Here is a 20991-nt window from a genome sequence, read left to right as displayed (position 1 = left end):
TCACGTGGCCGGAGAACGCCGCCGCGGAGGCGGAGGGAGGAGAAATGGGCGGGAGGCGGGAGCTGGTGGGGAATAGCTTGAGACCCGGCGCGGACGGGGTTGTCATGGAGCCGCGGGGCCGGGCTCGCGCATGCGCCGCTTGACCCGCTGGGCCGGTCGTGGAGAGGCGACCTCGGCCCTAGGTGAGAGAGGGAGGCTTGGGTCTGGGGGCCGAAGGTTCGCGCGGGGAGCGTGGGGAAAGGAGGCAGGAGTAGGGGAGAAAAGGGAAGCGACGTAGGCAAGAGCGAGGACGGGGGACAGAGGGCCAAATGGTGGGAGCAGGAGGCGGTGCGTCTGTTTCCCTTTTAGTTGGTTGCTTTTGCTGCGAGGGGCGCGGCTGCGTAGGAGAGGGGATGGCGGGACACTGGGGGCTGTGTGTGGGGAGGGGACTTGCCTGGGCAGCGAGCAGGGTACCCAGTCGGGGCGAGTGGGCCCGGGTCTAGCCCTCCTGGGCGTCCAGGCAGCGGCGGAGAGCCCGCAGGCCTGCAGGGCTCTGAGCAGAGGGGCAGGGAACGGGCAGGTGAATGGGAGCGGGGCTGTTACCCGGTGAGGGTCCTGGGCCTCCGGTTAGGGGGTGGACATAGTGCCCCGTCCTGGGCCCGGGACGCAGGTGTGCTGTCTTTTGCAGAGACCTGATGTCACCCATTTGGCTGGCTGGTGGTTTCTCCTGGGTGGGCCACCTTGCCAGAGAGGGTGCCGGGACGTGGAGAGGTGGGGGAGAAGGTGTGCAGTGCCAAGCAAGGAGTTAGTGGTTAGTGGGTGGGTTTCGGGGAGTTCTGATCCAGGCCCAGGGCCCAGGCCGCAGCCAGGCTCCCCGTGATTGCCCAAGTCCTGGCAGTACACATTGCCTGGGCGTTTGCCCTGGGAGTCTGGTGGTGTGCCAGTCACAGCACGGTCCTAGGGTCTGCCCAGTTCTGCCCTGCTGAGCTGGCAGGCTGGTGGATGCCTGGAGCGTGCTCCTGCTGCCTGGCACAGATGCAGCGTGGGCTGGTGCGAATGGGGAGGTGGGCATGGTTACTGTGAACCCTTCTGGAAGCTGGCGATCTGGAGAATTTCGCTCATCTTATCTCTTCTTTGGAAGAGGAGAATGGAAGGAGCCCTATCTGGTTCCAGACAGAGGACATTGTATGGAATCGGGGTTCAGGATCTTTGACATAAATTTGCTGCCGAGTTGGAGAATGGAAATGGATGCGAAGGGGAAAATGAGTATTTGGGATTTCCGTTTGGGGTGGGGGGGTGTCTTCCCTCTGTTAAAGCACACAGACATTTCCCCAGAATGGTATCTCCCACATGGAGACGAAGACAAAGTAACTTCAAGGAAAAGCCTAGTAATGTTATTTCTAATTATAACTGGGTTTACTCATGATTTTCTGGGTGGTAAGGTCTTAATTTCTACGGCCTTGTCCTTTTTTCATATTTAAGTCTCTGCTTGAGTTTCACCTCACACCTCCGTCCATGCACGCATGTTATCCATGTGATACATTTTAAAGGGGAACTTGAGCTCTTGGGAAAGTTGCCAAGTGTCTATAAAAGGAAAGATCTGAGAGCAGCATTTCAGATCCTTTCCTTGTAAACCTTGGTTCCCCCTTTTATTATAAGCCTAAATCTCTGTAAAGATTGTTTCTGGATTAGACAACCTTTAATTCGGTTGGTGGACTTATCCCTGAGGTTTCACCTTAGAATAAGGGGCAAATGAGGTACCTGTTTCCCCTAGGAGACCAGACCTGGAAGTCCGATCTTGAGACGACCATGGTGTTTGGAAACGCACAGTTGTGACCTTCAAGCTGTTGGGGTATTTCGATGAGGCTGTCAGCGGGGCTCGGCAGGACAGAAGACTTGCTGGAATGTATTATTCTGTTGAGCACCTCACACATGAGTTGTGGGGGGTTGAGGTTGCAAAGATGAAAAACAACTCGAGGTTGTGGAGACAGATGACTGGTCTGGCGTGCAGAAATAAGCCAAGTGCTAGAGAGCGCTAGTTAGAATTTTATGTTATACCTATTTGTATAAACTTCTATATTTATTGATTCACTTTCCATTATGAGTTTTATGTGTCCTATTCCCCCTGAGAACATTTTGGACAATGTGTCACATATGCACCTAGGAGAGGCCCAACTAGGTCGATTCTGACAGTCTGGGGGAACTTCAGCTGGAAGTCCTTTCCATGGAGAGAGAGGCATGTGAGGATCTCAGATGTTTGTAAAGCAGTGTTAGTGGTTTCCAGTCTGTGCCAGGAAGCAGGACATGGCATGGTGGGTAAGAGCTGAGTAACCCAATTTCCACTGCTAGCCTGCTTAGGAGCATCTGCCTTGATTGTAAAATAATATTGAGGAGGAAAAAAAAAATCTTGAGGTTTTCAAACTGCCACTTGCAAGGCTCTGGGTTTGAGAGCAGTGGGGTAACTGCCATCACTGTGTGCTCTTCTCTGTCCTGGGCCTCGAATGGTGCTGTGCGTGAGCAGGTCTGTTGTTCACTGACTTACTCCTCTGTGCCACTCCCAGGACGGTGGTGCCTCTCCTCTCAGAGAAGTGAGGTCACGGAGGGACAATATAGCCGTTCATAGTCCATCTCACCTTCCTCAGACACCAAGGCTTTCTGTTGCTTCAAAAGAACTTTGCTTAAAAAAAAAAAAAAGGAACTTTGCTTTGGACAGTGGCTTTCACATTTTTAGTCACTTTCACATCCAAAGCAGTCCATTCGCTTTTCCAAGGTGGGTTATGCATTCTTTATTTCCAACTGCTACCACTTCTCTAGGATTTAACATTTTTGCATCTGTTCTCCTTTTAACCTATTAGTCAGCGTTTGTGTTTTGATTTCACAAGTACGCAACTTCTCAATGAGCCAGAAATTCCTGTGTATCTTCTCAAGTTCTGTTGGCCACACTTGGATAACAGGAGCAAGACTTTTTGGTTGTCTTACCAAAAGGACTGTAGGCTAAATTGGGATGCTTTATCTAAAATACCTGTAAAATAATTCCTATCTAGTAAGGTAATGTAAAAAGTTTGCCAAACCCTCAATTAGGTGCAACGCACATGAGCTACCTTCCTGATCTAAGGAGCAGGGTCAGACTTCTGGAAGGCTGATGGCCCATCCACAAGCTACAGCTCCATCCATTTTGAAGAAGCTTCCTGTTCCCTTTCCGTGGTGTTACTTCAGGAAAATTAAACTATGCACATTTGTTGGGTTCCATTCGAAAGGTTCCTGATTTAATGAAACATACAGTTCTACATTTTGGTCTCCTTACATTTTGGTCTCCTTTTTATTTATTTTTTTACTTTTTTTTTATTTTTTACTTTTTCATTTAAAAAAGTTTTTTTTTTAAGATTTTATTTATTTATTTGACAGAGAGAGACACAGCAAGAGAGGGAACACAAGCAGGAGGGTGGGGGAGGGAGAAGCAGGCTTCCTGCTGAGCAGGGAGCCCTGAGCAGGGAGCCCTTCCAGACACTGGGTTCATGACCTGAGCTGAAGGCAGGTGCTTAATGACTGAGCCACCCGCGTGCCCCTTGGTTTCCTTTTTAACTGGTTTATTCATGCTGTCCAATTTCATAGCCATGCAGTAGAAACGCTGCTTTTCCATTGTGCTGTGCAAGGGGGGAACAGTGTCATCGTTTCTCTTTTATGCACATGGGACTGCACTTTGTGACCAAGAGTGCTTGGTCATGAATTGAATGGGGGAAGCGCGTCCCCGTGAGTGAGTTAGATAGGATACAAAATAATTTTTACTTGGAGTTGTGCTTAAAATTGAGTCTCATTCAGATAAGTTCCCTTTAGTCTGCTTCTACTGCATGCAAAAAAGTAGGAGCAAGAGGGTTGCTCCAGGAAGCTTGTAAACATCCTTGTCTTTAATTTTATCTTGACCTGCTCCTCTGCTTCTGGTGTAGGTGATGTTCTTCACTGTATCCTCTGCTAGAGAAGTGTTCAGACTTGACATTTTAGGATATTCCAGATACAGTGCCCTTTGGCAGGGAGCTCATGTTCCTCTCCACTCAGAAGGACAGATGGATGCAAGGGCACTGTGGTTTAGAGCCTCACCAGGCATTGCTTGGACCTAGTATTTGTCGATTCATGCTGCGGTAAAAAAAACTGCACAGACTGGGTAGCTTACAAACAACAAAAATTTATTTCTCACAGTTCTAGAAGCTGGAAGTCCAAGGTCGGGGGCCCAGCATGCTCTGGATCACAGAGTATTTGCTGTCCTGTGGTGGAAAGGGCAAGGGGTTTCTCTGGTGTCGCCTTTATAATGCACTCACCCCATTCAGGAGGGCTCCATTCTGCTCTTTCAAGCACCTCCCAAAGGCCCTACCTCATACTACCATCCTCTGGGGATGGGTGGTGGTTAGGATTTCAGCATAGGAATTTGGGGCTGGGGCGGGGGAGGGACCACACACAAACATTCAGACCATAGCACCTACCCATTTGTCACCGTCATTGCCATTTTCCCTGTTTTCTTTATCCCCCAATAACCTTTGTGTTCTTACCATGCCATCCTTATCACTGCCATTCCACGGGGACGCAGATGGCCTTGTTAAAATATCTGGAATGTTCTCAGCCTCTGCCAGCCTTCTGAAGGGTTCATTTGTCTCATTCCTTGCACTGTTAGCCAGGTTCTGGATATGCTGTGGACTTGTGTGTCACTGGGCCAAGTCTAGGCTTCTTTAGCTTCTCTGGGCTCCCAACTTGCACATGTGACAGCCTCCCCAGCCTCTCCACTTGGATGACCCACAGCCACTTCTGTCTACATGGCCAAGATTGGACTGCCCTGGCCACGCCACCGAGTCCCTCTGCGCCCTTCCTGGGCTGCCTAGCCTAGGAAATGGTCCCACCGTCTACCTCCCAACATGCAGTCACCAAGCCCCATCAAGTCTTCTTTCTAAATCTGTCTCCAGTCTGTTCCCTTCTGTCCTTTGACCACTGCTACCGCTTTAATTCCCCGGGGCTTCTGGGGTAGTATCTGCATGATCTCCGTGCCTCTCTTGCCTCTCTCCACTTTAACCTCAGTCCAGCACCCAGAATGCTTTGAAAATGCTGCTCCACCATGGGTTATAAGGCACTGCCTGCCTGGCCCCCACCGCTTCCTCTAGGTGCAGGTGCATGGCCTTCTACCCCCCTGCGCCATGCTCTGGCCTCCCTGGCCTCTCAGCTCTTTGAATGTGTCAGATTCTTTGCTCCTTTAGGGCCTTCACAGCCGGATCCCTGGCTAACTCCTCTGGATCCCGTCTACACATCACTTCCTCAGGAAAGCCTTCCCTTGCCCAGTACCCCCTGCCCTGCCCCCAACGGCTTTTAGCCCCGCCCCTTTATAGCTATTACCAAAAGTCGTGATTTAGGGGAGCTCCTGGGTGGCTCAGTTAGTTAAATGCCTGCCTTCAGCTCAGATTGTGATCCTGGAGTCCTGGGATTGAGTCCCACACCGAGCTCCCTGCTCAGCTGCTCAGCAGAGAGCCTGCTTCTCTCTCTGCCCCTTCCCCACCCCCACTCATGATCTCTCTCTCTCTCAGGATAAATAAGTAATATCTTTTTTAAAAAGTGATTAAAAAGGGGCACCTGGCTCAGTGGGTTAAGCCTCTGCCTTCGGCTCAGGTCATGATCTCGGAGTCCTGGGATTGAGCCCCGCATTGGGCTGTCTGCTCAGCAGGGAATGTGCTTCCGCCTGTCTCTCATCTACCCCTCTGCCTACTTGTGATCTCAGTCTGTCAAATAAATAAATAAAATCTTTTAAAAAATCTAAAAAAAATTTTTTTAAAAAGTGACTAAATAATTGTATGATTACTTGATTAATGTCTGTCTGGCTCTCTAGATCATAAGTTCCAGCAAGGTACTAACCATGTCTCTTGTGTGCACTTGGTATTGGTCCTAGCACAAGGCCTGCGTCATAGCGGGTACTGGATAGATAACTTCCTAAATGAATGCCCCTTACCCTGAGCCTCAGTTTCCTCTTCTGTAAAATGGAGGAGCAATGGAGGAGGACATTTACAGCAGTAACGTTGCGTGTGGACTTGTATGGAATCAAAGCACTATTATACATGGTCTTACTTGTGCAGAAAAGTTCTTTTTAAGCCAAAGCGTAGCCTACACATATGAAGAATTGTGTTCAGTACCTCATCCAAAGAAGTGAAGGTTAATTTGAACAACTCTACTGTCTGGGGCCTGCCGGTGCATGCTGGGAAGGCAAGCCTTGTCCAAGATGGGCATCACCTCTCCCTTCCTCGGGAAGCAGGGGGAGTTACCCCTTCCAAAAAGCCTAATCAAGTGTGCCTTTGTTAGCAGTTTACAAAGCTTCCACTGAGCGTGGTTTGCGTGCCCTGAATTTGTAATGGAATTTGAGGGCAGGAGAGGACAGTGAACCTCCTTTTGGGTGGAAACCATTCTCCTGTGCAGCAAACTTGAAGCCCGGGTAAGCGGAGGCCTCTGAGAAAATACGGAGGAAGTGGGCGAGGCCAGTGTTCTCTGCCCTCGCTTTCCTCACCGGCAGGATCACCTGTGTCCCCTCTGCAGGCACTGTCTTCTGACATAATTGTTGTTTTCCCCAGGGCAATCCAGTTGAAAGGAGGGCTGATGAATCCACTTCCAGCCCAGTAAAACATGGAGAGGAAAAACCCGTCCAGGGAGAGCCCCAGAAGACTCTCGGCCAAACTGGGCAAAGGCACAGAGATGAAGAAGGCAGCTCGTCAACACGGCATGGCGGTTGCTGAGTCAGATAAGGACTCCGGATTTTCAGGTTAAAAATACCTCTTCCTTCCACATCGCAGTGAATGATTTGCCTAAAACTCCTCCTAAAAATGTCCTCCCTAAAATTTGTGTGATAAACGTGGGAAGCTTTCATGTATAGGATAACTAACTGTCTTACGTCTTAAAATGGTAATTCTGGTGCCTGTGTTGTGGGCTGGCGTCCGAGTCACCAGGGGTTCATTTTTGAAGGAACGATCTGCCATCTTTTTTCAACTCAGACTCTCTCAACTTTAAATCTTACATGTTCAACTGTTGTAAGTGGTTACTGGGGAAAAAAAATACTTAACTACAATTCTGTTGGCTTAGCTCCTTTTCCAGGGGAATAGCTACATTGCTGGAAGGAAAGGACTGCTGAATGGTGTCACTAGTAGCAAATGAAACAGAAATAGTATATAATTTTAGGTAACTTGTTTTCACTAAGAAAGTAATTTTGCCATGTTTAAAAACATTTCCCCCCAAAACCCACCCCTGCCAGGATCTGTGCATGTTTTATTTGAACTAAGAGACCCCCCAGTACAGTTCCAAACTGGAGACTCTATTTGAGACCAGCAAGTAGAATGGTTTTCAGGTTTCCTCACTAGTTTGTTTTAAACCTTATGTGAAAGAGCTAGCTGCCTGCACAGCAAATCTTTTAATTTTGTGCCGGGCGCTGTTACTTCCAGGTTTGAGGATAATGGCTTAAATATGGCTTGAGTGTTTCAGCATCTTTGGCCGAGAGGATGCAGCAAGGTGATGCCAGGGACTCCTGGCTGGGTGGGCGTGCTGAGAGTAGCGCCCTCTCCTAGAAGAAGATTTATGTTACTCAGCTTCGCAGAGACTCATCAATCCATCTTGTTGATTTATTAATTTATAGTGCAAAATGCAGCTGTTAGGAAAATTAGAACTCTCTCATCCCTAGATTGGTGTGTTTTCTCCCTGTAGGCATGCTGCATGCGAAGCCAAATTAAAAATAGATTGTTGCTCAGAGAGGAACAGAGTACCAGCCTTATCGAAGGATTAGAATAAGGACAGTCCAGGGAAGGAGGGCCTGCTTATTAGCCCTTTGGGTTTTTCTTCTCTCTCAGCATTGTTTCTGAGGCTTGACTCCTCATAAGACTCATCTGAGATTCTTGTTAACATACTGATCACCACCACCCAGCTACGTCCTGATTCCCCGGAGGTCATCAGTTGCTAAAGGAATCTCATCAGTATTACTTATTTAATTAGCAGAATGACTTTTCAGACTCCCAAGGGAGTTGGAATATCGATCGAGTAATAATAATCATGTTAACATTTATATAGAATTTACTGTATGAGTTCTGTGTAACCAGTGGTTGGCTGGCAAGTTTGCCAGTTTCCATGGTGCATACATCTCACCAGGACCAATTAATTTCAAGCTACTAATACGATGTTACCAAATGTGGGGATGGGAAGATTGGGGGAATTAGAGAAGATGTATAGTCTTAGTCCGTGTGAGCTGGTGGGACCCAGCCGCGGCACATTGTGGCATGGACTGTGTTAAGTAGTTCACATAAAATAACTCAGACCGACTGTCCTGTAAGAAAATGACTGTTACGTTCCCCATTTTACAGATGAGGAAATTGAGGCATAGAAAGACTACATGATTTCCAGGGCGCCTGGGTGGCTCAGTCATATAAATGTCCCACTCTTGATTTCGGCTTGAGTCATGATGGAGGGTCATGGGATTGAGCCGTGCGTCAGGCCCCGCCTCAGGCTCCCCTTGTGCAGAGTTTGCTTGTCCCTTTCCCTCTGCTGCTTCCCCTGCTCACGTGTGTGTGCACACATTCTCTCTCTCTAATAAATAAGCACATCTTTTAAAAAAATTTTTTTAAATGTTGTTTAAAAAGGATTACATCATTTCCAAGATCAGGCAACTGGTCAACGGTAGAGCTGGGATTTGAATCCAGGGCTGTATGACTCCAAATGCCCTACCTTTCAGCACTGTTGCTGAAAGTACTTAAGTGGCCCACTCTGATGAAATTCTTTTTTTTTTTTTTTAAGATTTTGTTTATTTATTTGACAAAGATCACAAGTAGGCAGAGCGGCAGGCACAGAGAGGGGAAGCAGAGAGCCTGAGGCGGGGCTTGATCCCAGGACTCTTGAGATCATGACCTGAGCCAAAGGCAGAGGCTTAACCCACTGAGCCACCCAGGCGCCCCTCTGATGAATTCTTTAGGTTAATGTCAGCCAAATCCACCTCATCTGTTCATCTGTTCATTCAGTAATTGATCAGGAGTAGTCAGTGATGGGGAGTAAATGTTGGCTGAGATGCTCACAGTTGCTACACTGGAGTGAAAATACTGTGTGGAGACTAAAACCTACATGGGGTGGGTGCTGGGGTGGCTCAGTGGGTTAAGTATCTGCCTTCAGCTTGGGTCATGATCCCAGGGTCCTAGGATCGAGTCCCGCATCGGGCTTCCTGCTCAACAGGGAGTCTGCTTCTCCCTCTCCCCTCTGCCCCTCCCCACTGCTTGTGCTCTCCCTCCCTCAAGTGCTCTCTCTCTAAAATAAATTGTGTAAGACTGTTGAATCACAGACCTGTACCCCTAAAACAAATAACACATTATATGTTAATAAGAATAAATAAATAAAATAAATGAATAAAATCTTTTTAAAAAATTAAAAAAAGAAACCTACAATTGGTGTGGCTCTCTATACTTTTTGGTGCTCTATAAGAGAGCCACAAGATTCCCTTGCTTTGGCATTCCTTATATATTGACCTTTGACCCAAACTCATCAGGCCTGGGTTAAGATTATGGTTGAAGTTTGGGTGGGCACATGGATATGTGTGCAGTTCCTGTTATCTGAATGATAACAGTATTGCTGTGATTAAGCTAAGGTTATTGCAGCCAGACCTTTATTGGTTAGGGTGGTGTACAAGTTCGCTAGGATGGCCATAACAGTCCACAAACCGGATGGCTGAAACAGCACATTTGTCATCTCACACTTCTGCAACCTAGAAGTCTGAGACCAAGATGTGGGCAGGGTTCATTCTCTGAGGGAGAATTTACAGATCACCAGACTCCTCTCCTGGAGATCATGATAGCGAAGGTTGGTGGGAGGGCCCTGAAAAGTGGGTTCTGTTGCTTTTTACACACGTCTCTGGTGATTTCTGTGATCATACCGGTTTAGGAAACATTGTAGGCCTAATGTCTCTTTTTTTTCCTTTTACTATCACGTTTGTTTTTCACATCCTAAAGGTAATACGTGCTCATTGTAGGAGTTTTGAAATTCAGGAACACACAAAGAAGAAACTAAACATTATCCGTAATCATACCACCGATTAGTGCCAGGATGTATGACGTTTCGGTATGCCTTCCAACAGCCTCAGCTTTGTCAGGTCACATGTTTTGTAGTGTGTCCCAAAGTCTGGATGGTTTTCCTGATAGTTGCCTAATTCTCTATGTCAGAGTGCTTTAAGAAGCATTGTGTTGGGGCACCTGGGTGGCTCAGTGGGTTAAGCCTCTGCCTTCAGCTCAGGCCATGATCTCAGGGTCCTGGGATCAAGCCCAGGACCCTGCTCAGTAGGGAGCCTGCCTCCCCCCGCCCTCTGCCTGCCTCTCTACATACTTGTGATCTCTCTCTCTCTGTCAGATAAATATATAAAATCTTAAAAAAAAAAAAAAAAAGCGTTGTATTGTTCAGATATAAGGTGAGATTAAAAATCATCATTACACCCCAGAGAGCAGCCTTGTATGTGCCTCTGGTCTCTCCTGGGCCACTGCCAGGGAGTGAGTTCATCAGCGCCCCAGTTGCCGTTCCGAGTACCTTGGAGTGTGATGGGATTTGTAAAACCTAGGTAGTTTTTCCCATTTGAATTATTCTCCCAACTTTGTGTTTTGAAAAACTTCGAATGTACACAAAATGGAATGACCATCACAGATGTCTCATTCAGATCCACTGAGGGCTAGCATTTTGCCATATTGCTGTATGTCTCTACACACATACATACCTCCTGTCCGTACCGTATATATCTATATATAAACAAATATACTTTAGTACCAGTCTCTTAAAAGAGTGGCATTCTTCTGCAGTAATTCCAGCATCAGGGTCGTAACCAAGAGTTTTCACTCGATGTAAGTTATTAATTAGCCATAATCCATATTCAGATTTTCCCTATTGTCCCCAAAATGTCCTTTGTAACTGTTTGTCTTTTTGTCGACTTGTTTGTTTTGGATCCAGGATCCAATTAAGTATTGTGCATTTTAGTTGTCCTTTTTAGTCTGATTCAGTCTAGAACAACGTCCTCATCTTCCCTTGCCTTTTCCTTCCTCCCCTTTGTCCCTTTGTTTTCTTTAATGCCAGCGACATACTTGAATGAATTAGGCCTGTTGTTCTGTAGAATGTCTCACTCTCTGGATTTTTCTGATAGTCTCCCCATTATTAGAGTCAGGATAAGCATTTTGGTTTTACCAGAATACTGCACTTTTGATGTTACATCATTCCCGTAGCACATAGTGAGACTCCCGAGTTTGTCTGTCCTTGGTGAGGCCCTGGCTGATCACGTGGTTAAGGTCGTTTGTAAGCTTATATGAGATAGCTTTATTGCAAAAGTACCTTTTTCTCTTTGCAATTAGTACATAGTTTATGGGATGATACTTTGACAGTGTGACTGTCCTCTTTCCCAAAAACTTTTTTTTTTTTTTAATTTATTTGACAGAGACAGAGATCACAAGTAGACAGAGAGGCAGGCAGAGAGAAGGCAAAGCAGGCCTCCTGCCAAGCAGAGAGCCCAATGTGGGGCTCAATCCTAGGACCCGGAGACCACGACCTGAGCCAAAGGCAGAGGCTTAACCCACTGAGCCACCCAGGTGCCCCTCTTTCCCAAAAACTCTTGACCAGTGGTTTTAACAACCACTGATGATGCTTGCCAAAATCCTGTACTACATTTTTTGGCTTAAAAATGGTGATCTGAGGGGCGCCTGGGCGGCTCAGTCATTAGGCGTCTGCCTTTAGGCTCAGTTCATGATCCCAGGGTCCTGGGATCGAGCCCCACATGGGGAGCCTGCTTCTCCCTCTCCCCTTCCCCCTGCTTGTGTTCCTGCGCACGTGCTCTCTCTCTCTCTCTGCCTCTCTCTGTGTGTCAAATAAATAAATACAATCTTTGGGGGAAAAAGTTACAATTAAAAAAGAATGTGCTCTGATTTACCATTCCTTGTCCATTTTAGTGGCTGACACTTCTGTGGAGCAGGCACACTTCTGTAGAGTAGTACAGACACTTCTGTAGACCCTTTGAGCACTGCTGCGGATTCACGGAATGTTCTTGTAATTCAGTCTGTCAGTCCTGTATAATTGTCCCAAACTTGGCCAATGGGATTCCCTTCTAGATTGTTCTGTGTCTTTCTGACTTGACCGCATTTGTGTTTGAGCACTTCCTTGCTTTCTGGTACAATAAGATGTCCAGGCTCATCTTGTACTTTCCACTTCCACTTGAACTGAATTTAGCTGTTTCTCCATGGATCCCTGTCTTTCTTTTTGTGCAGAATGGTGTTTAGAAACCCAAGATTCATGCGCTCACATGTATTTTGCTTCTGAGGTCCTTTGTCTCAGGCCCTGGTTCTTCACTAGAGGTGCACACTCAGAGTCCCTGTGCCTTGTGAAAATCCACTTGCCTGGGTGCCAGATCAGTCCTTCAGTAGATCAAAGGGAGGCCCCCAGCATCCTTAAATTCTAGAAAACATCTCTAGACAGTCTGATTAAATGCAAGTGTTGACACTTATGCTCATTTGAATTATAGTCACATTTCCGTTCTGCCTCAGCCCAATTACTCTGCGATTCTTGATGAGCATTTAGTGTATCCCCAGGCTCCTCGCTGGCAGGGTTAGAGCAGGCTCCTGGCTTGCTCCAGCAGGTCGCTAATTAAGGCCTTTCTGTATGGATTTCAGATGGGGCGCCCTCATTTGCTTTCCCCCAGAGAGTGCCGTTCTGTCTCCCATTGTGCCGGATCCCCAGGGTGCACTCAGTGTGCATTCAGGACACCAGCACCCCCTTTGTTGGAGGTGTTGGGTGGAGGGGCGGTAAACAAAGACACATTTCAGATTTCAGCTTGGATGAACTTACCCAGAATTGTGCAATGAGAAAATTTAGGATGGAGCTCTTTGCATTTCAGCATCGATGTAAGTTTTGAGGTTCACAGGCTGGTTTTGTCTTTATCCTTCTATCCTGTGGTGCCCAGAGCCTCTAAAGGTCTTCATCCTGCCCCAGGTCACACACGCAGTCCCTCCCCTCTCAGCAGCAGATTCTTGAAAGTAATGACCTCGCTTTGAAACCTTCACCCTGTTTCTCCTGTCAGCTGGCTTTAATTACTTTCACATAAACCCTAACTGATGCAAGCTTTTGTCTGTAATAGACTTAGAAAGGAAGTCTGCTGTCCTAGGGTCGCGATTTATAATCTTTTGAGGTAGGAGGGTTCATGTGTGGATTCCACTGAGACTACAATAAAAGCTAAAGACCCTTCCAGAAAAATTCACAAAAAACGTGTATCACAAATGTTCCATTCCATTTCAAGAAATCCGTTAACTCCTTAGGTCTGCTTAGGAGCCCCCAGCCTGGATCCTATGTGAACTGACCATTCTTCTGCCCAGCAGATGGGAGCTCAGAGTGTCTGAGCTCGGCAGAGCAGATGGAGTCCGAGGACATGCTGAGTGCCTTAGGCTGGAGCCGAGAAGACAGGCCAAGGCAGAACTCCAAGACCACAGGCAGTGCCTTCCCCACGCTGTCCCCAATGGTCGTCATGAAGAATGTGCTGGTCAAACAGGTGAGGAGGACTGCTGTCTCCTGATGTGTCGGCCCATTCAAGTTTCTGAGCTCCCTCTGTACAGTTCCTCTTTTCTCTCCTCAAGGAGAGATTTTAGAAGCAGACCATGGGAACCACACTGATATGTGCTTCTGTCCCGGGGACAGTGGTTTCAGAAGGACCACAGTAATCGTGACCTGTGTTCCCATTTTCCAGACAGTAGGACTGCTTTATTTCTGTATTCCTGGTTTGTCCAGAAGGACCCCAGAAATAAAGGAACGAAGCAGAAATGTCATAAGTTCCACTGTACATTCTAACATATGGCAGAGTTGAGGGTAGAAACAAAAGAATCTCTTTTTAATTTGGGCTTCTCTTGAATTGAGAGAGGTAGGATGTATTTATTTGTTTGAGCAGTAGAGGCAATTTCGGTGTTCTTTCAAAGTCGTGTCATCAGTGAGAAAGGAGCTCTTCGGTTTGGCTGTGGCTTTTCCAGTAGATGCCACACAGCATTGTTGTGGAATTGAAAGTACCCCGTTTGGGACTTGATTACATAACTGTGCATATAATGTGATTATTGTCTGGATATGAAGAAAAGAAGATTTAGAAATGGAAATGTCAGCTCAGCCCGGTGTTTGAAACAGAGAATTCAATCACATGAACCTGGCTGAAGAACATTGAACCTTACCCGTCTTTGCTCTAAAGGGTATGAAGTTCTCACGTGGGTCCACTGCTGAGGCTGCTTGCGGCTGGTGAAGTCAGAAATCTGGCTTTGTGTGGTTGACCTTCCCACCTTAGGTGAAAGAACCTGGTGAGAGCCTGACAGGAAACCCTAACTGTTTAGCTCATTATGACAGAGGCACACAAACTGATTTTCACCAAGGCAACCTAGTGACTTGGAGGAAAGAATGAAGAATTTTTGAAGCTTTTTCCTTGGCAGATCACATCTCAGCTGGGAGCACAGTTGTCCTTACTGAAACAGAGAGGGAATAAAGGCACGAGATGGAGCCCACATGAGATTGTTCAGGCAGCCTCCCACCCAGTGCCACTCGCTTCTTGGGTTTTTTTTTTTCTCCTGGCTTTTTTCCTCCCCGCCTTCCTCTCCTGCTCCCTTCTCGCTCTTTCTCGTGTGTCTGTCTGTGTTTATGTGCCTTCTTTGTTGTAGACGCGGCTGGCAGCTCCCGAGGGCTGAGCAGCCCGCCGTTGAGGAGTGAGTAGGCTTTTCCAGCAGAGCGGCATTCTTCAGGACAAAGACCGCCGGGAAGGAAAGCTGCTGGGCTCCATCAGGAGCTTGGAGGCTCCGGGGCAGGCTGACCTAGAGGAGCAGTCTAGGAGTTTTGTTTTATGTTTTCACACAATGCTTGAATCCAGCATATCCCAAAATTAAAATAATCATACACTTAAAAAAAAATCTCTGCATATTGTGTAATGTCTTGATATTTGCTGCTTGCTTTTAGGTATTTTTCTTGTGAGGGTCTGGTTCCTTCTCTGCCCCCGGACCATGAGATCTTGCATATCCTTGCTTAACCATCGTGGACATCTATTTGCTCATCTTTAACACGAAGGCTTTATGTGAAATGATTCTGAGATCCTATCCAAGCCGAAAATCTTGTCCCGTGTTCCCTCAGATGATTTCAGTGTGAATAACACATTGTCAGATCTCATAATTAGAACAGATAAGCTAAGTATCTATGCGGACAGCATACAGCCGCATTAGGAAGAATCATCCACTGAAATCATCTTGGGAGAGTAGTGAGTTACACAGTTTCTGGATCCGTTTGCCTTGTAGGTCTTGTCCTTGTGGCGTAAGTGACTAGGGGGATAGCCTGAAGTTTTGCTCTGGACCAAGTGGGCCAGGCTGATCTCTACTTCAGAAGACCTCTAATTTTGGACCTCTGACAAGGAAGTGTGGTTGCTAGGCCTGGCCCTGCTTGCTTAGGCGCATTACCCCAGCCGGACTCCAGAATGGATTTTCCGGGTCATCCTAGCCTCTGTGCAGATGAGCTATAGTTGAACTTGGCTTAAAGTTCCTAGCGAGGCATCCAAGAAGCTGACATGGGTGCAACATGGTATGCAGATGTAGGAAAAGAGTCCAGAGCTTTCTTCAGATAAATGGCCCCAGCAGGATTAAGAACCTCCATTGAGTGCTCTCTTCCTAGCCTCATCTACACCCATATCTTTGGGACCGAGTTGGAACTGGACTGGCTTTTAAACATTGGGGACAAACAGCATGCCCTTCTTTGTTAGACTTCCATCTGAATCAGTACTTTAAGAATAAAAAAATGTATAATCGAGGGGTAACGTAACAAAAGCTGAGTAGTGAATGGTTAGGATGGGTTTTAGAGTCAGACCCAGGATGGAATCCTAGCTCCATGACTTAGTAGCTTAGAGGCTTAAAGCAAGTTATTTCCACTTTCTGAGCCTCTATTTCTTATTTGTGAGAAGAAACAGTAACTCCACATGGGCGCTAGGGAGATGAAAGGGGAGCACCCACAGAAACCATCATGTGCAGTGTCCCCCCAGAGTAAGCACCACATAAGCACTGTGGTCTTGAATGGCTTTCTGGTTACCGGATATCACCGACTTAAAAACGGGCCACGACAATATGTACCTCTCTAATCAAAAGTCATTTTCAGGTGAAAGGTCCGAGATACAGCTAAATGAAGACAGACTTGGGTGTAAAGACACACTTGTCTTGAGATAAGCACATTTTAACTTCGGTCAGGACTTCAGACGGTCCGTATGTTCATTGCTTCCATTGTGACCTTCACCCTGTCGTTACTTCGCCTACCTACAGTTTCTCTTTCTGCGGGATAACGCTTGAATAAAAGTAATGAGTTTCTTCGGTTTTCCCTTAAGAAAGGTTCAAAACAAAAACAAGACCCAAACTGCTGATCTCAGACCCAGATGGATTTTCAGACCCCTTTTCCGGTCGTGCTCTTGAGAAGGGCTCCCTGGAACGGGAGGGAAGCCTGTCCCCTACAGGAGCTTCCAGCGCCTCTCCTTCCGCAGGTAACCACAGCGCGCTGCTCTCCTCTGTTTGCAGGGCAGCAACTCCTCCCAGCTCCAGTCGTGGACCGTCCAGCCGTCCTTCGAAGTGATCTCCGCGCAGCCGCAGCTCCTGTTCCTCCATCCGCCCGTGCCGTCTCCCGTGAGCCCCTGCCACGCGGGCGAGAAGAAGTCGGACTCCAGGAACTACTTGCCCATTCTGAATTCTTATACCAAAATCGCCCCCCACCCAGGCAAAAGGGGCCTTTCCCTCAGCCCAGAAGAGAGAGGAGAAAGTGGGATGCAGAAGAAAGTCTGTACCGAGAGACTTGGGCCGAGCTTGTCTTCCAGCGAGCCCACCAAGCCTGGCGCCGTGCCCCCCAGCCCCTCGGCACCCGCGGGCGCCAAGCTTGCGGAGGACTCGGCTCTGCAGGGCGTGCCCTCTCTGGTGGCAGGTGGCAGCCCGCAGACTCTTCAGCCGGTGTCCAGCAGCCACGTGGCTAAAGCCCCCAGCCTGACCTTTGCTTCCCCCGCCAGCCCGGTGTGCGCAGCAGACAGCACGCTGCACGGCTTTGAGAGCAGCTCCCCGCTGTCGCCGCTGGCCGCCAGCTACAGCTCACCCCTCTGGGCCGCCGAGCACCTGTGCCGCAGCCCCGAGCTCTTGGCCGCCGAGCAGCGGCAGAGCAAGCACAGGCGCTTTCAGAATACCCTGGTCGTGCTCCACAAGTCCGGTCTGCTGGAGATCACGCTGAAAACCAAGGAGCTGATCCGGCAGAACCAGGCGACCCAGGTGGAGCTAGACCAGCTGAAGGAGCAGACCCAGCTGTTCATCGAGGCCACCAAGAGCAGGGCTCCTCAGGCCTGGGCCAAGCTGCAGGCATCTTTAGCCTCGGGCTCTAGGCACACCGGCAGTGAGCTGGAGGCGTTCTCCGACCACCCAGACATGTAACCCAGAAGGCATATTTTCCCATGACTTGAGTGGTTCTTTTTAACTCTTTGGCTGTTTCTACTCCTGTCTCCCACAGCTTATGTAAGAGCTTTTCCTTCTACACTTCGACTGTTGGGCAGCTCACTTAGGAAGCCACATGCCAATACCTGGCCGCTGTCTTAACCTGTGGTCTGTGCACAGTTTACATACGGCTCTGTTCCTCTGAGTCCCCGAGGACTTGTGAATGCCCTGAGTCCACTTCCCTTAGCCTGCAGGTGCTTAGATGGGTCACGGGGCAAAGCAGGAGAGATGGTTGTGTGGGGCTGTCGCAGCTGTCACCGCCCACCATCCCACACACTGTGAACAAGGGTACAGTGACAGGGAGGAGCACACAGAGTGACACCTGTCAAGCCAGGGAGTAGGTGACAGAAGGATCCCTTTGTGGAGCTTCCCTCGAATGTCTTAGTCACAGACAGAAAGAGGAGGCGAGCTCGCGTTCCCCAAGGCATCGTGCCATCTGGGCAAACACTAAAGTGCCGCGGGCACAGGTTGGGCCGAGGGTGCACGCGCTGAGCCACGTGACGCGCTGTCTTCCTAAACTGGAAAGTCGAGGGGAGAGGGTCGCACCAGTGAACTCTTACACTTTAATCACAAGCCAGATTTCTCCTCACTTAAACTGGTAGGCAAAATACTTCAGATTTTTAAAGTATGGAATGGATTCAGTACCATCTGGAATTGTAATTGCTGAATTGCTTTTTTGATTTAGACTCTGAAACAAGTAGACATGGCCAGCATCTCTTGGTTGGGAGTTGGAGGATTCTGGAAATGTATGCTCCCACCCCCACCCCCATGCCTCTTTTTGAAACAATGCAACCTGTTTTATGTGTGAAAATCTCAAAAGATAACTTAGTGGCTTCTGAGAATGTATGTAAGTTAACTCTCTGCTGCCACTTTTTTATCCCCTCTCATTTTTGTAAAAGAGGAAAGGAGTGATTACTAAGCTGATCAACTTTGAATTAAAACCATCCTGAAGTCCTGATGTTGAAGTGCCCAAAACACTGGAAACCACTCTTCGTGCTGATTGTGTTTTCCTATCCCAAGTTGGCATTTGTCGCATGTCACAGTGACATAGAGCACTTGCGGGGAAGTCTTCTGTGTCTCCTTTGTGCCCTGGATATTGGTGGCAAAGCCAGAGGTGTGGGGTTAGTTATTTGAAGCTTATCTGGAAATGGAGGGTGCGATAACAATTTCCAGGTGAGACCAATTCTTGGAGCGTCGTGGTAGAGGTAAACAGGATTTCTAAGTAGTGCCACTTCAGACTTTTATCTCTTTGGAATCTCATTTAAAAATTTCATCCTCTTGAAAATCTCCACAGAGATTACCTTAGTAAGAAATTCCGTGTGACCAACTTCACATTTTCTGCAGGGAAAAATGTTCTTAAAATTTCACCAAGGCCAGAAGCTAATGCTCACATTTACCTGGTAGTTACAACCGTCCACAGCCTTTAAATTTCAAGGCATCGGATTGCCCACACTTTGTCACTAAACTTGAATGTCTTAGATACGACCAGTTTAGAAATAGCTTGGCAAAAATCCCTGCACTCTCCTGATCAGTGCAGAATTATTACCTGCCATTTGTTTCCTGAAGGAGTTTCAAAATCCCAGCAAATGTGTCTTTCAGCAGACTCTCAGCTCCTTTCAATATTCCCCTCTTGGCCCGCTCCCTTCGCCGCCCCGGAATCCGTGTGGTACTGTGGCAGCTCTGCTCTGTGCACCATGCGACGAAGCTTCCTTTCTGGCTGACGGTATTTGGCAGCAGAGATACAGGGACAGGTGCCTTCAGAACAGCCTGGGCGCCAGTCATGAGTCTTACTGAGTGTCAAAAATCTGAACACACTTGCTGAGAACCAAATTTATTCCATCGGAAAAACCCTCTGTGGAGATATCAGCCTCTTGGACTCTTCTTACTAGATTAAGATTTGCATTTCCCTTCCTGTTATGGTGAAAGATGATGAAAGCCACCATTGATCCGCACTGCTGAGTGGCAGAGGGAAGCAGCATGTCCCTGGCTCTTCTCTCATCGTGTGACTTCGTGCTGGAAGTCTCTGTAGGCTGTTAGCATGGGTGTTCTTTCCCTCGTGGAGCTGTAAGCAGATGAAGCCGAATAGGGAAGTTAGTTCTTGGAAGAGGAGGTCCACTGAGGCTCCCAGACATTTGGGGCCAGACGCCAGATCGGCACATGAAGGAAGCTCGGAGTAGACCAGAAGGATCTCCGTTGGTTGCACGAGGCTGTAAGTAGTGATGGTCTTAGTGGGCGTGATTTGATCTGGTATGAAGCACTGGGGCAGGGTTACTACTTTCTGAGAGTGAGAAGCAACTCTGAGTTCAGACCGACACTTAAAAGAGAACTTTTGGCAGATTTTGTTGCCAAGGGTGAGATACATCTAGAAAAAGCTGCTGATGGAACTGGTTATGGGAACGGAGTTTAATAACATTTGTAATTTATTACACTCATGGCTTTTTATTGACTATCATATTGTCTGACTTTACTATGATTCCTTCAGAAAAGTAACTCTCTTGCGTATATTGAAGTCTTTTTCCTGCTATGAATTCTTTAGGGTAGAGATTTATTTACCAAATGTGAATTCCTTTGAGGAAGAATGAAGTTTTTGTAGAAATTGACTGTGAAATGTCAGAGAAAAATAAAATTCACTTACTTGAAAACTATTCGGCCTTTTTGCTTTATAAGTGCTTGAAAATACTAAGTGAAATCTAGAGTAAGTACAGTCGACCCTTGAATAGCATGGGTTTGAAGGGACCCATTTATCCGTGGATATTTTTTGATGAGGATGTTACAGCGCTACACATGTTGCTTCCTTACTGTTTTCATAACCTTTCCACCAGCTTGTCATTGTAAGAATACGTACATCATCCATAGAACGTATAAAATAGGTGTTAATCGGGACGCCTGGGTGGCTCAGTTGGTTAAAATAGGTGTTAATCGACTGTGGTTACTGGTAAGCCGCCTGGTCAACAGTAGGCTTTTTAGAATTTAAGGTTTTGGAGAGTCCAAACCTATACGTGGATTTTCATGTGGGGTATCATGTTATTCGAGGCTCAACGACATTTGCATTAAGTTTCAAACATGTACTCAGGTCACCTGGGAATGTTGGGATTCGGTGTAGAACCGGTGTGAACTTGAAATGCAGGCAATCTTAAAGCAAGTGAATAGTCCGGTATTTCCTGGTGTCTTGGAGGTTTATATTGGGTGGGTTGGGAGGATGAGAGTCAGATACAAGCCAAGGATTTCTTTCTTCTGATCTGACACTTTCACAAACGTTGAAACTACAGTTGTCTGCCGGCATGAGCTAACGCCCCATTAAATCAAGTTCTTCCTACCATGGAAGTCCTTAGCAAGTACAACTCCAGGCCTCCCTCCATGCTTCTTAGATTCCTAATGCTCTGCTCTTCCCTGTTCCCCAAGGCCAGTCCAACCGCCCCTCCCCAGATTTTTAAGACACTGGAAAAATATAAGCTTATCCTCATGTAAAAGCCTAGAGGGTTGCCAGAGT

General features: G+C 47.4%; 2 protein-coding genes across 5 annotated transcripts in view; both read left to right on the top strand.

Annotated features, from left to right (window-relative positions):
- The first annotated feature begins 48 nt into the window (after nucleotides 1–48).
- Nucleotides 49–20146, top strand: CIPC (CLOCK interacting pacemaker). 2 transcript variants are annotated; one of them, XM_059373655.1, is made up of 4 exons: nucleotides 49–182; nucleotides 6573–6760; nucleotides 13359–13528; nucleotides 16551–20146. In XM_059373655.1, the coding sequence occupies exons 2-4, from the start codon at nucleotides 6625–6627 to the stop codon at nucleotides 17439–17441; spliced, it is 1197 nt and encodes a 398-aa protein (XP_059229638.1). In that variant the 5' UTR covers nucleotides 49–182; nucleotides 6573–6624; the 3' UTR covers nucleotides 17442–20146. The 2 variants fall into 2 exon arrangements, with proteins under 2 accessions (XP_059229638.1, XP_059229639.1); XM_059373656.1 differs by lacking the exon at nucleotides 49–182 and adding an exon at nucleotides 6412–6436.
- Nucleotides 19619–20991, top strand: part of TMEM63C (transmembrane protein 63C) — a 128812-nt gene continuing 127439 nt past the window's right edge. For all 3 annotated transcript variants that reach the window (XM_059373653.1, XM_059373648.1, XM_059373654.1), the window contains exon 1: nucleotides 19619–19710. The gene's annotated coding sequence lies outside the window, so the exon portion shown is untranslated. The remainder of the gene's footprint in view (nucleotides 19711–20991) is intronic.

This window comes from Mustela nigripes, chromosome 13 (assembly GCF_022355385.1).
Source record: "Mustela nigripes isolate SB6536 chromosome 13, MUSNIG.SB6536, whole genome shotgun sequence".
Classification (NCBI taxonomy): domain Eukaryota; kingdom Metazoa; phylum Chordata; class Mammalia; order Carnivora; family Mustelidae; genus Mustela; species Mustela nigripes.
This window is presented reverse-complemented; position numbering and strand designations above follow the sequence as displayed.